Here is a 13776-nt window from a genome sequence, read left to right as displayed (position 1 = left end):
AGTCTAAAGAGTAGGATCAAAATGCCTACATTTACATCTCCTTAGTGTGCCACATACAAATCAGTCTCAAAAAGAGACAACAATATTACAGAGAGAATTTTCTGTACATTCTCTCCAACAGAAGCCTTAAAAAGCACATGCACATGTCTTAGTTAATAAACTTAGAGCAGACTTCCACAGCAGCTGCTGGTGGTTCCACTTTTGTTTAACTTGTTTGTGAAGCTCACCATGTTTACAATGTGGCTTAGCAGGAGTAGGTTGCTTAGCATCAACCACCTCAAAGCTCTGCAGGAGGAAAAGCAAAGGTGTGGGGTGCTACCACCTCCTCTATCAATTACAAGTCGCATGTTAAAAAAGACTTATTGATAAAAATCTATTACTTAAAACCATTCTACCATGAGTGAAAAGTTAAAAAAAAAAAAAGGAAAAAACTGATGAAACCTAAAGATATTTGCACCTCAGAAGTTCAGTCCCAACACGCATGCTTGTAATTTGTTGTCTTAACTCATTCTAACACCACACATTCAGTGACTTAACTCCAGAGAGGCTTTACATAGTTGAGAAAACACGTGGTGTTTGCTACAGGCTGTAACTTCTTACATTTGACTTGAAAAATGCAATACATCTCCCAAATGTGCTCCCACTGTAACTTCTTGTTTGAATCTTCTACACACTCCTCCTAAGCAGCCTTTCATCAACCAATAAATCCATCGGAGGGGAGGAAGCTACCCACTCTCTCAAAACTGCATTACACAAGCTAATCTAAATTATATTAAAAAACCCTTAAATTCCTCTGCAATGCCTGGCACCAGCACTACTTCAAGGTTTAATTCTTTTCTGTTGTAAATGTAACAGAACTTGTTTAAGTCCTGTTTCCTCAGGAGACATGTACAGATTTATGGCAGAGCACCTGACAGTGAGCATAACCTGAATATACATGAATTGTTGATTGGACCACTGACTACATACTCCAAGCCAAAACAAACATCAGCTTTTATCATCTGTCATGACTTAAATTGAAATGGCTTTTCTTTACTTCCAAGCTTGAAGAAAAGGTTGTGCAGACATGAATATCTATCCCCTAGCCAGGTTCCATCACCTCCATGTCCCCCCCCCCCAAAAAAAAAAAATTCAGGTTTTGGAAGAGAGTCAGAAAGAGGCAGTGTGCTTACCCCCCAGTAATGGTTAGATCATCTTTAATTCTAGCACCTGAAGTTATACAAGGGTTTGCTTAATAATCAAGTTTCAAAGAACTGTTGGACACATTCAGTAAGGTGACAACTGTGCAATACCACTCAGTATTTCAATATCAGGGACCATACTCTTGAATTGTTTAAACACAATCCACAGAACTCAAAATTAAACAACCATCCACAGTTTAACTAAACAATCAGTTAAAAGTCTTACAGTTTAATAATTCACATAATGGTCAGTCTTTAGTAAGGGATATTGAAATTCATTAAAAGACAACACTAGATTTTACTCTATGGGTGTGCTGGGCAGGCACATAATTGGCCATTCTTGGGTATAACCGGAAAGGTAAGGAGTAGTTTACCACAGTTTGGCAAATCCCACATTTTGTCAGTTAAAAGTGAACTGTGAGAATTAAATACTCATCTTTACATATACACAAGTTATGCTGTGAAAGCATATTTGCTTACAAACATATAAAAATACTTGTTAACTAGTTTGATAAGAAAATAATGTATAAAAGTATATAGCAAAAACATTTAATCATCTCTGACAATGGAAAGATCAAATTCAATTTTATATCACATGAAACAAAAACAGCTACAATTTAGTTTTCCTTAATCCCTTACCCAGAAATACAAAGGAAGACACAATTTGTTTTCAAACATAATGTAAAATTTCTTAAGCTGAAATGCCTCAATCCAGAATGAGCTCAGGTATTTGGCCATATCCTAATAGTAGCAGTAATCATCCTGTAGCTGTTCTGGATTCATAAAATAAATACAGTAGACTGTTTTGGCCACCAAAATAAAACTGCAGCATAAACGAGAGATGAAAATTTTAGCTGACAATGAAATTCAGTGTAGGTTTCTTAAGGCTAGCTGAATACTCAAGTCTAATTTAACTGAGGGCAAAAAAAAAAAAAAAGCCAATCCACCCCCTTTTTAAAAAGTATTCTCTGTACTTCAATATAGGTCTCTGTAAAATAGCTAATGAAATGTCAGAAGTAAAAATAAATTAATTCACAAGAGACAACTTATGCATCACTTCAACACCTTGTCCTACACGGTTTTGTTTCATCTCCTTTGCGAATAAAACTCCACAAGGTGCAAGCTCTGAAGGGAGAGAAGGAAGGAACTGTGGTATTAGAGAAGCAGCCTTAGTGTTTTGGTTTGAAGTCTGCCCCAGGATGACCGAGTCTTCTTCAAGAACTATTCTGCCAGCTTCTTGGACTAAGGCTATTCTGGTGACCACTTTTAGGACATGCACATAATAAGGCTAGACCAATACCAGAAGTGATGTAAAATGATGGAAAGAAAAAAAAATAATCTGGCAGTTGATAGCTTGGTTCTTGGGATTCTCAGAAAATAACACAATGGCAGCCTTTCTTGTCTTTTTCTTTCCGTGTTGGCTCTGGTGAAGGAGGGCACTCTTGTTCCTGAAATTTCCTGGAAATAGGTATTTCAAATTAAATTCACAGAATCATTTTCAGGTAAATAAACATAACTACTGTATTTAACACTTTCTTTTTACACTTTTTTCGGAAATGGACTTCCTTTTTACCCTTAAATTACTAGATTAAATGAGTGATAGTTTTTGAATTCACCTTTTGGTTTTTTTTTTTTTAAGTAAAGTTTTTACAGAGGGTCAATCTCTGATTTAGTTTATCACATTTACTGACTGGGTGATCAATAAAATCTGAGAGAATAAGGTGACAAAGTTATTTTTCACATATATATTAGATTCATGTAAACATTTTTCCCAGTACACAGGAATATATTTATTTTATACTGGAGAGCATTGGTCAAAACTTACAGGTAACAGCAGGCAGATTTCCCACTGCATTTTGATACATTTCCTGTAGCTATCCGTTAATATAGGGACATTAATTATCTTGTCTGAAGTTATCATACCTTATAACTCTGACAAGTTCATGAAAAGCTTGGTCTACATTCAATCTGATTTTTGCTGAGGCTTCCATGTAGGTTACTTTAAGTTGCCGTGCTAGCTGCTGGCCTTCCTCTTGTGTCACCTGTAACAGACATCAAGCTTTAAGTTCAAGGGTTCTACAAGCACATTTGTACCAGCAGACACTCCATGTCAAGGATGTCAAGGATCCATTTCCTTGGAACAATAATGCTTATTAGGCCACAGTATAGTTTCCACCCTGTCCACATAATACGACTGGGAAACAAATCAACGTAATGTATCTTTTCAAAAGCAAGTGAAGACTTTTTTTTTTTTAAAGAAGTTTCTGCAACAGACAAAGGCTGACCCTCCAAGACATTTTGCTCACTCCAGCTGCCTCATCTTCAGTTCTGCACAAGATCTAGTTTTCCTTCACAGGCAGACAAGAGTTCCTTGCTTTTCCTTAAAGCAAGTACTTCAGTCAACATCTGCTGGATTACTAACAAATATGAATACTATGCCAAATTTACTTTCTCATTGTCCCACCTAAATTAGAGAAATAAATAAAAAAAAGACTACTTTTAAAACAACAACTGCTGTTTAGCTTCTAAATCTTTATAAAAGTCCTTTAAAAAAATCTATTTACGACATAGCAAAGTACTAATACAGCCAGTTTTAAACATAGTTTAAATTATCAGAGCTCTAAAAATCCATGAAGCTTCCAGGTAATCCAGAAATATTAAAGAAATCCTGTCTACATATTGCCTCCTTGGGACAACAAAGGAAATAATAAGCATCATAAGAAGTTGGTATAAAATTTAAAGTGATGAAGCAGAAGACAGGAAGCGAGTGGACCATTGTAGAAAGGAGGAATAAGTCGGTCATAGGGCAAAACCAAAGGAGATCACTGTGTATTTTTGGATGAAGTGGAAAGCAGAGAGGTCAGAGAACAGAAGGCCACCCTGAGTGGCGCAAGGCACGTGAGGCTTCAACGGGAAGGTCACCCACAGGGCCGGGGAGGAAAGGGCAGCTTTTGGTGATAAAAGGAAGTACAACAGATCTTGCCAAGACAATGCCAAGTGGAAGAAATGTCAAAGATTACACTGCTTTCACAGAAAAACATTAAACCAGCACGTAGAGGACTGATATAAGAACAAAAATAATGAGGGTTTTATTTTTAAATGAGTTTTGAAAGGGCACTCAGAGTATTCACTTATATTAAGAAGCTACTCAGAAATGGAAATAGAAGGGACTAGAAAAGCAATGGCAGCATTCACGACAGTGTAAGACCTAGAAGTACATTTTAGTTTGCAAAATAATTTCCTAACAGCTACACAATGGTTTGACAGCCTTCATGAAGATGGAGCCTTCATGCTTCATCTCCACATGTTTGATTCCATCCCCACTGGTACTATATTCATATATTTCCTGCTGAACTGAGGGCTGCTCTCTCTAAACCCTTATGGAGCTCTACAAGGAGCCCCCAGCACCCTGTGCCATCAGCTGGAGTAATTCAGGATACATCTGCTTATCTCAAACACTCACAGGAACTATGTTTATTCCAGTGTTATTATCATCTGCTGAAGCCAAAAAAACAAACCCTCAAAACCAACTGAACCCTAAGATCAACTACACTGGAGCTGCCTTTTAAACTGCAGGACACATAAGGAGAACAACTGGTATTCTTCAATCCTCCACTGCTGTTTGAAAACTGAATCATAAGACTCGTGCTCCCCTAGTTAGAACAATTCCACTTCAACCCTCCACTCTAACCCCAGATGTTGAAATATCCCAATTCCAAAGCTTATGAAGGTTGCACTTTGACAAACATTCATAGCTGTTTTCTGGCACATCACTGACACTGCAGAATGTCCCAAAGTTTGCATCAGAGCTTCCAGAACCTTCTATATATCTCTGCCTCACTCAGACAAATAAGTTTAAGTATGGATATAACTGTTTTTGCAAAACTAACTCCTTTTACTTTTCTTCATCCCTGCATAGTTTATCGTAGTCCCAGAAAGTGAGAGGTTGAAGTCTAATAAAAATAAATAATTGGCAAGGAATGTACAGTCCTGAGGAGAAACTGAACTCAGTCTTTAAACATATGTGGTTACCAATTTCTTCACTGTTGTATCTAACGCACATAATAGGTACAAGTCAAACTGACACTGCAATAAAGTCAAGCTACACTTCGACAATATTCTGCATTTAAAATATTATAAATACATTAAAGTCCTTGTTGTATTTACTAGAATATCAGTAACTGCTTAATTCGAAAACAATCTTTTTGTCAATCTTACAAGTATATTGTCAAGTAGCTTGTGGTCAATTTTTGTGACCTCAAAGTCAGTTTAAAAAAATATTTGGTTTGGAAACACTACAGAAACATTTGCAGTGCCCAAGTTGTAAATTAGAGGCCAGAAGATACCAGTTCCATCTTCAAAGCTGAGGGAAATGTAAGTACAAACAAAGAAATGCTTGAAAATAAAATCATGAATTTTTATCTTTTTGTTGTCCCTTCTCAAGTACAACAATCCTGTAACATGACATGTTTTTCAGTAAGTGTGATGGGACAGCTTATTTAACATCACCAGCAAAATAAAAACTAAATCCTTTTTCCTCCAAGAGGGCTGTATGTTATTTTGACAGAAGTAAAGAGAACCACAGATTTTATGGTAGTAACTGTGTGTACATCTGTGTGTCTTGGTTCTGCAGTTTTAGCAAGCTTAGGGCTGAATACGAATGAGAATCACTCAATGCTTATCCTTTTTGCTATAAGATATTTTATTGCAAGTTTTTTAGGTATCACTCACAGTGTTCAGTCATTTAGTAAAAGTTTCTCAAATTAAAACCCATTACAGAAGATATGAGCAAGTCAAACACGGAAAAGCCTATTCTTCACTTCTCTAAGTTATCATTCCTCTTTCTGAAGCAGTTTCCATTTGAGTATCTGCACAAGAATCCTGTGAACATATGGCCATCTCTCTTCACTATTGTATTTGATATCTGTCAGAAATACGGAAATTAATTTCTGAAGTTTCTATGTTTCCTCCACCTAAAGCAACTCTGCAAGGCTGCCTAACCTAACACTGCATCTGTCTTTTGTTTGGGCACTTACACGAGACTAAGGGACACGTCATACCCCTGTCAGCAGGCAGCAGCTAAGTGTTTCCTCAAGTCTGAAAGGAATCCATTTCTACCACCTTGTGTTCACCCTACCGTGTTCTCGGCACAGAAACATTGCCCATTCCTGCTCCATTGCTCCTGAAGAGTGTATTTGTCATCCTGATTTTCTGCCTCACCAGCCCACCCACAGGTGCTGCTGGTTCATGCTTACGGTGGGCTGCCATAACATTTTCCTGCAGGGGTAGCTCACTATCCACTAATTCCGGTTTGCCCACATTCTCCTAACAAAGGTCACTCTGGCACATGCAAATTGTGGTTATGAAGCACTGACACACACTCAGACTCCTTGCTGTGTTCGGATACTAAATCAGATGCCCAGCTGCTCATTATCTATAAAGTTCAAATCACACAAGCCACGGGAGGACCTGAAGGTCTGATCCATCTGTGAGCACAGAGGTGTTGCTATGCATGACCTAATGTCCCACCACTGGCAAGAAGGTATCACACTTTCATATAAGAAAACAATAGATAAAAGAAAGGCCAAAACAAAATGTTAATGACTTTGAATAGGCCACCACCCAGGTCCCTGTACTGGTCCAGTCCCTGAAATAAGCCACCTCAGGCCAAGCTATTTGTGAAGCAGTGAGTTTGCAAACCCAACACATTAAACTGCCGGTTTGCCAGCACTTAGGCTGCTGCCAGTCAAGGTCAAGGCATGAGGCTGCTTGCCTGGGATCACCACATTTGCTCATCATCTCTCCACGCATAAACTGAAGACCCATGGACCTCTCTTTAAAACCTTGCTTTAAAAGAATCTAGCAGCAGAGATGATCTCAGCACTAGGTCACTGTGTTAGTTCAGTCATGATGCAAAAGCAAGAACCAACATTTAATGAAACCCAAGCACTTTCCTGTTGCAACTTGGATTTTTCTTGAAACCCTGCCATCTGGGGAATGATCAGACTTGACCCAGTTTAAGCTAGCAGTTATCTAAAAAAAAAAAAAAATATATATCCTGCACTGACAAGTCTACTCCTCCAACAGTAGTGGTTATTATTAAAACATCTGGTACTCTACTGAATTATCTTACTGTAGAAACATCCAGTGTCGAGTTGTACAGAATTAACCCATTTAAGAGAAAGACTGCTACACAGTGTGAGCAACGAGAGATGGTGTTTCAATTCTGGTTTCACAGTCAGCAATCTGTGACTGACTGGGGAATTTGGAAACACTAGCAGCTTCATTCCTTATCATACATTCTATAGAATTATGTTTGCTTGTCCTCTAACGACTCATTTTTCTTTGTCACCCTAACCTGTGGACATTGAGAGACAAAAATCACAAGAAGGATGCTTAACTCCATTTATCTATGCAGTTATTTCCATAATTAAATCACTATTTCAAACTTATTCTTTCACGTCTCTTCTTCCAAAAACACTTGTGAGTTTGCCTATGGTATATAAGAGTCACCACTATTTTAGACTATATCTTTGGTAAGCCCCAACAATTCATCAAGATCACACAATTGTTTGTGCACTTCTGCTGTACAACCCAGTTCATGTATTTCCTGAGAAACAGCTGCCACCACACAAGGATGATTAGTTACGCCTCATTAGCTTCCAGATTTATGGTGTCACAAAGACAGTACTCTGTTCAACCTCAACACACAGTTACTTGGATAAAGGTGTGGTCAGACCCTTGAGACATCCAGAACTACTGTATACATTTAACTCTTCTGGGCTCTGCGAAGATCTGTTGGTTCTATTGAGTATCATCTGCCAATCCAAACACACATTAAATTACTTTCTTGAACTTAGTTTTAGTCTCTCTGAGGTAGCATGTGTTTCACTAGTCTACCTCCTGTTTTCCACAAAGAGCAGGCAGATGCTCAGTACGAGCAGTTTTGATACCCAGTTTCCTGAATTTCTAAAAATGCTACTTAAATTCTGAAGCTGAAAAAAATGTACATCTAGGATTAAACAAGTTCAGAGAGAAGGACAGCATCCTGTAGAACCAGATGAGTAAAAGGAGCACAGTGTAACACCAGCCTGGTTGAACAGGTTTTTGATGTAACCCAAGTGAGGCCTCAAAGACCACCAGACTGAAAATGCAAAAACGCAAAGGACTAGTCTTTCTCCTGGTTTTGCCTACAAGTTGCAGCCTGGGGACATCCCACACTTCCCACTCACCCCAGAACTCCTAGGCAAGCCTTTGCTCCAAGACCTCCCATCACAACTGCCTGCACAGCAAACCTGTAGCCAGAGAAGTATGACCTTTCGCCTTACTTGGGGAGACACGGTGGCAGGACTAATTTTCAGTCAGATCAGCGAGCTGGTCCCACTCACTGACTGGATTCCTGCGTCAAGAGTTCACATGATGGAGCAGAAACAACCCCACAGATGAAATGGAGACTCTGGCTGCATTTAACATTCAGCTGATAACATCTAACTGCTTGGTGCTGCCAAAAGGCGAGGTCTCACTTTCTTACCCCCACCCCAACTCCTCCCTGCTTTGCTGCAAGCCACAGTCCCACCCCTTCCCATGCTTACAGTGCTGGCACTCAATTCTTTCTGCAAGCTGATTTAGCTCACATAGGTCCCAGGAAGTCATTCCTGCTCATCTGTTTTACTCCCCTTCCAGAGAGATGATTCAACTCAAAGCGCTTCAAGTGAGAGCTAAGGCCAGCAAAGGAAGGAATGGGAATGTGAAGTCAAGAGGGAGGGGAGCCTCTCCCTTTTGGAGAACAATTATGTCAGCTCAGCATCCCCAAACCATTCCTTCACACTGACTTCAGCCCAACTGAAACACACCAAGTGATGGGGAAGGGGCAGAGAAGAGTTAAGAACATATAAGGAGCTGTTTCAGCAAACCTAGAACTGTTTTTTTCATCTACATCTGTATAAGCCCCAGCTTATGATAGGAGTGACAAATCCACCAACTGGCATATAAATGGCGAGTGATAGCCCCAAAAGCAATGCTCATCAGCATCTAATCAATTAAGGTAATTATTATAGCCATAAAAAGCAAAAGGAGATTTTGGCGACATATGCTTTTGTGTTCAGATATAAGCAGCAAAACTGCAAAGCTAAGCAATTTGAAAACAGCTGCTTAGAGCTTGAATGTGTACCAGCCCACTGTCAACTGAAAAATCAGCAGGAACCAGGGAGAGAGGGATAGTAGAACAGGTGATGGGCACCTTTCTGCCTTCAAGGGAGAAACAGAAGTGGTTTAAAAACATTAGGAGGGCGGAAGACAGAGAACAAAGTTTGTAACTGTTTCTAGAAAGGGATCTACAGATTACCAACTACATTTGCAGGTATCCTCTGAGAACTGGGGCTGACAGCAATGATGTTATTTCCCTCCCAAAGCATCTGTTCTTCAGCAATTACAATTAGCAGATAGTTCAGTTTCACCTACATGGTCTCCATGCCAACATTTGTGCATGAGATAAAGTACGCATGTTTCAGGACTTGGGTTAAATCTGGGAATTTTGATGGGGGCACGATGGTAACTGAAGAATGAAAGTTTCACTTCTGCCTCAGGGACAGGCTGATAGTTCAGTGCACGTGTGAGTACATAAAGTTACTTCTGATGAATTTGTGAGCTACTTCTGCGAAAACTTTTTTCAAGTCAGTATCTTTCAGCATAGGTTTTAATTTTATCATGATGTTTCCACACCGGTTTTGGGATAAAGAGGCTGTGACAGTCAAGGAGCTATACTCAAAAGGAATTTTTTTTGTACTAAATGTTTTATGTAGTATTCAAGAAATTCGTTCAACAATGTACTAACTCACTGAACTCGTTAACATTATTTAATGTAAGTCTATTTTGTAACTGCTTTTCGACAGAGAAAAGATTTTATTCAGCAAAGAACAAGAATCTGTGTGAGCACTTGTGGGCAGAAACTAAGCCACGTCCAGGTATACAACTCTAAGAATATCTGATTGTTTGAATCTATGTTTTCCTTGTGTAACTCTTAAAATAATTACAGCAATTTTAGTAATATTTAGTTTACTCTCAGGGAAAAAAAAATCATGTGTTTGCTAACAAGCTTTAGATGTCATCTTACTGTCTCAGGAGAAAATATTAAGCTTCTCAAATAAACTGTTGAAGAAAATAGAAGTTTGACATCTGTTCCTTTCCTGCTGCTATAGTAAGATTATTTTCATTTCAGCTCAAATTCATTTGATCCATTAAAAATCAACAGCAAATAGAGAACACACATTTAAAGATCCTTCTTTAACTAAATCTTTTCAGCTGTCTTACAACTAGAGGTGAGGATGAAATCTACTAGTTTCAAAACTTTAATCTGAAGGCACATAAGTACAAGAAGTAACTGCGTTGCTGTACTTCCAACTTTTAAAGCATTAAGTCAGTTACACAGAAGACAAGTGGCCAAAGAGAAAACAGTGAACAGCTACTAATTTATCCATAACAGCAGTGAAAGGTAAAAGCAAGGGCACTGAAGTCCAAGGATTGCTGGAGCTGGTGCTGGAACGCACTCTGCTTGGCACAGCGCGGTGGTGAGTAACAGAACGGAGGAATTAGACACGTTCATGCCTGAGTAATCAAGTCATGACAGAAAGCTCTCAACTCCGTGAATATATTTGGTCTCAACATAACCCCACTGAGTCAGAGAGAAGATGTGCTGTATGTAGAATGCCATCATGCTTTTAAGATTCTTCAAGTACGAAACCCGAGTGTAATTTCTTGCATTGGAGTTAGTTTGTGGGGAATGATATGACTTTTTTCATTTGTGTGTTCCCATTCTGGCTTTGGGAGGAAAACTGTAGAGTTCCTGGAAAAAAGTGAGTAGTAATAGCAAATGAATTACCTGTCTTTGGTGGTCCAAATCTGCTTTATTGCCAACTAAAATCATAGGAAACTCATCACGATCTTTCACTCTAAGGATTTGTCTCTGAAACTTATAAATTTCTTCAAAACTGTAAAAGAACAAAAGTAGAGCATCAGTGTACTAATTCACAGATTCCCAGGTTCTGCAAAAGTTCAGAAATGATGAGTCACCTATTTGGACTTGCCCTGCCATGACACACAAGCACAGACAGCTGCAGGCACTCCAGGGTCTGCTGTCACAGCATGACCAGTTAGAGAACCATTCAACACTCAAACTAAAAAAATCCTCAAGTTAAAAGCCTGCTATGCACTGGGTTTAGGTGTGGCTGCAGGGTGAGCAGAACGCTTACTGTGCCCCTCTACCCAGAGGCCAGAGAATCAAGCAACCACAGTCCATTCTACAAATACTGACTTCGGAGTTCAACTCTAGCTAGAATATTCAAACTACAGCCTAGAGACCCTGCTGAGCAATATTTCAGCTGGAAACATCCATAGCTACTTCTAGGAATTTGGGGGGATCAAAGATGGAAAGTTTTATTTCTTCAAAAACAGAAAAATGGCAGGGCTAAATGATCAGAAAGCTTTCCGGTTATCGACTAAGTTATACCAGGTACTGATGCTGTTCAAGCAGTAATGAATACTCCAGAAGTGTTTAAGGAAAGGGCAACAAAGTAGAAAGCTTCTTCCAGGACAGTATATTAAACAAGCTAATTTTGGCCTAAACAAGGATTTTTGGAGACTAAAGAAAGAAATCACTGCTTTCAACTGAACACTGTTAAAGCTACATAGCTACATAAGGAGCTTCAGCACAGGTGCTTGCAGACAATCACATCCCTTTGGAGCCTTCCCAGGCACTATATTTAATGCCAGGCATATGATCTGAAGACATTTACACTTAGATTTGCCAATTAAAATTTAAAAGCAAGATGATCATCAGTAAGAAAGTCACATTAAAAAAAATGAGGTAGCCAGACACTTCATCCTAAGGTGAATTAGAAGGAAGGTGTGCCACTAAGCATAGCTCCCCAGGAACTTCTAAGAAGATATGTTTCATTTCCACTCTGTAGCCATTCAGTCAATTCATGGGAGCAAGCAGAGTGAGCACTGCCTGCAGAGGAGTGCAGAGACATACCCTAAACTGGATACACCCATCCAGAAACCCAGATCCAGGTACTTGATTTTGCACATGGCAAGGGGATGAATACCACAAATACCAGTCAATCCCAGAAAACTTTGTATTCTGGACTGTAATAAAGTTCTTGAATAGAGCTGTCATTTTTTTGTGCTTGTTTCCAAGTCCTCTGTTGAAAGAGAGACACTTTCAATAAGTGACTGGTTCAAAATTGGTTGTCACAAGTGCTGAAAGATTGTCACACCTAGCACCTAAGAGTGAATGCATACTTAATGCTTCTATTTATTTCAATTATGGATAATTTGAGAATAATTATGACTTGTTTGTCTTAACAACTTGACATCAGGCTTACCTTCCTCTATCTGTGACTGAGAAAACAAGCAGAAAACCCTCCCCTGTCCTCATGTACTGTTCACGCATCGCTCCAAATTCTTCTTGTCCTGCTGTATCCAGAACTGAACACAAGAAAAATATGGATTACTACATTTTATGTTCTTATAGACTGAGAAAAAAAAACCCCTCCTAATAAGCCATTATTTAGAGCCCCTCCTGTACATCATAGCTAAACAGAAACCACTTTTCACAGATACTCTGGATTTTTTGCTAATATTCCCAACAAGTTTTTGCACTGATTGAACAATTCAAGACGTACCAAACACATTGAACAACAAAAAATTTGAGGACTTCTGCTAATTCATGACCAGCTGAAACACCTGAAAACTGCTTAAAGATACAGCAGATGAGGTTTGGGAGGGTTGTTGGTTTGTCCTCAAAGAAATCACTGACAAGGGAGAACTGAAACTTTTAAAGCAAAGTGCTCCTATTGCACTTGGGAGACACAGCACACAACAGCCCAGAGGTGTGTTTTTTTACTCCACCAGCCTAGAGATGTGTTTTTTCACTCCACCATGTCACCCAGGTAACTACCAGGAGTTATATAAACTCTCCTAGTTTTGTGGGCACTATGGCTTCAAACAGTATCAGATTCAAAGAGTGATCCTTACACATAGGGCAGAAGCACTTCAAACCCTGGGTGTCTCATCAATAAAACAAAGCCAGGCAGCTTTTATCAGCCACACACTTACATAAAAAAAAAACAAAAACCAAAACACATGCTGAGCAGTTGTTGAGCTGTAATTTCATTTGATGCCTGCAGATATAAACACAGGCATCGATAGCTCCAGGTTGTTTAGACTGAACTTTAGCTGGGCTACTTACTGTCCAAGCGTGCAGCTCTCTCGTCTATCACACATTGCTTGGTGTAGGAGTCTTCGATCGTTGGGTCATAATCCGTAACAAAGTAGGACTGCAGAAAAGAAAACAAGTTTCTGTGTTAGACAAGCACATAAAAGGACACTTACCAAGGAAGATGCTAAAACTCTACGCTTGACAGCTTAGGGAAAATTTGCATGTTTATTCACATACAACCATTTGACACTTTATCCAAAGATAGCTGATAATGGCTTTCCTATTCCTAGTAAACGCTTGTAAATCATAGAAATTACTAGCAGAGTCACTGAGTTTACTGGATTCCCACAGGATTTCTAGCATTTTCTAGACATTAGT

The 13776-nt window shown here is 39.1% G+C and overlaps 1 protein-coding gene across 1 annotated transcript; it reads right to left on the bottom strand.

Moving 5' to 3' along the window:
* Window positions 1-1168: 1168 nt before the first annotated feature.
* RRAS2 (RAS related 2) lies at window positions 1169-13540 on the bottom strand. Its single transcript, XM_018076122.2, has 5 exons — window positions 13429-13540; window positions 12563-12665; window positions 11059-11167; window positions 3105-3223; window positions 1169-2639 (listed from the first exon to the last, which is right to left on the bottom strand). Exons 2-5 carry the CDS (start codon window positions 12628-12630, stop codon window positions 2552-2554), a joined length of 384 nt encoding a protein of 127 aa, XP_017931611.1. The 5' UTR covers window positions 12631-12665; window positions 13429-13540; the 3' UTR covers window positions 1169-2551.
* Window positions 13541-13776: the final 236 nt, after the last annotated feature.

The sequence above is a fragment of the Manacus vitellinus genome, unplaced genomic scaffold (assembly GCF_001715985.3).
Source record: "Manacus vitellinus isolate BGI_N305 unplaced genomic scaffold, ASM171598v3 scaffold_30_pilon, whole genome shotgun sequence".
Classification (NCBI taxonomy): Eukaryota; Metazoa; Chordata; class Aves; order Passeriformes; family Pipridae; genus Manacus; species Manacus vitellinus.
This window is presented reverse-complemented; position numbering and strand designations above follow the sequence as displayed.

Excerpts from the sequence above, each read along its gene's own strand:
- RRAS2 (XM_018076122.2), bottom strand. The coding sequence starts at position 12,630 with ATGCGTGAACAGTACATGAGGACAGGGGAGGGTTTTCTGCTTGTTTTC. Across the intron at positions 3,224-11,058 it reads ATTTGGACCACCAAAGACAG|GTGACACAAGAGGAAGGCCA; the intron begins GTAATTCATTTG and ends TGTCTGTTACAG. Across the intron at positions 2,640-3,104 it reads GAACTTGTCAGAGTTATAAG|GAAATTTCAGGAACAAGAGT; the intron begins GTATGATAACTT and ends ACCTATTTCCAG.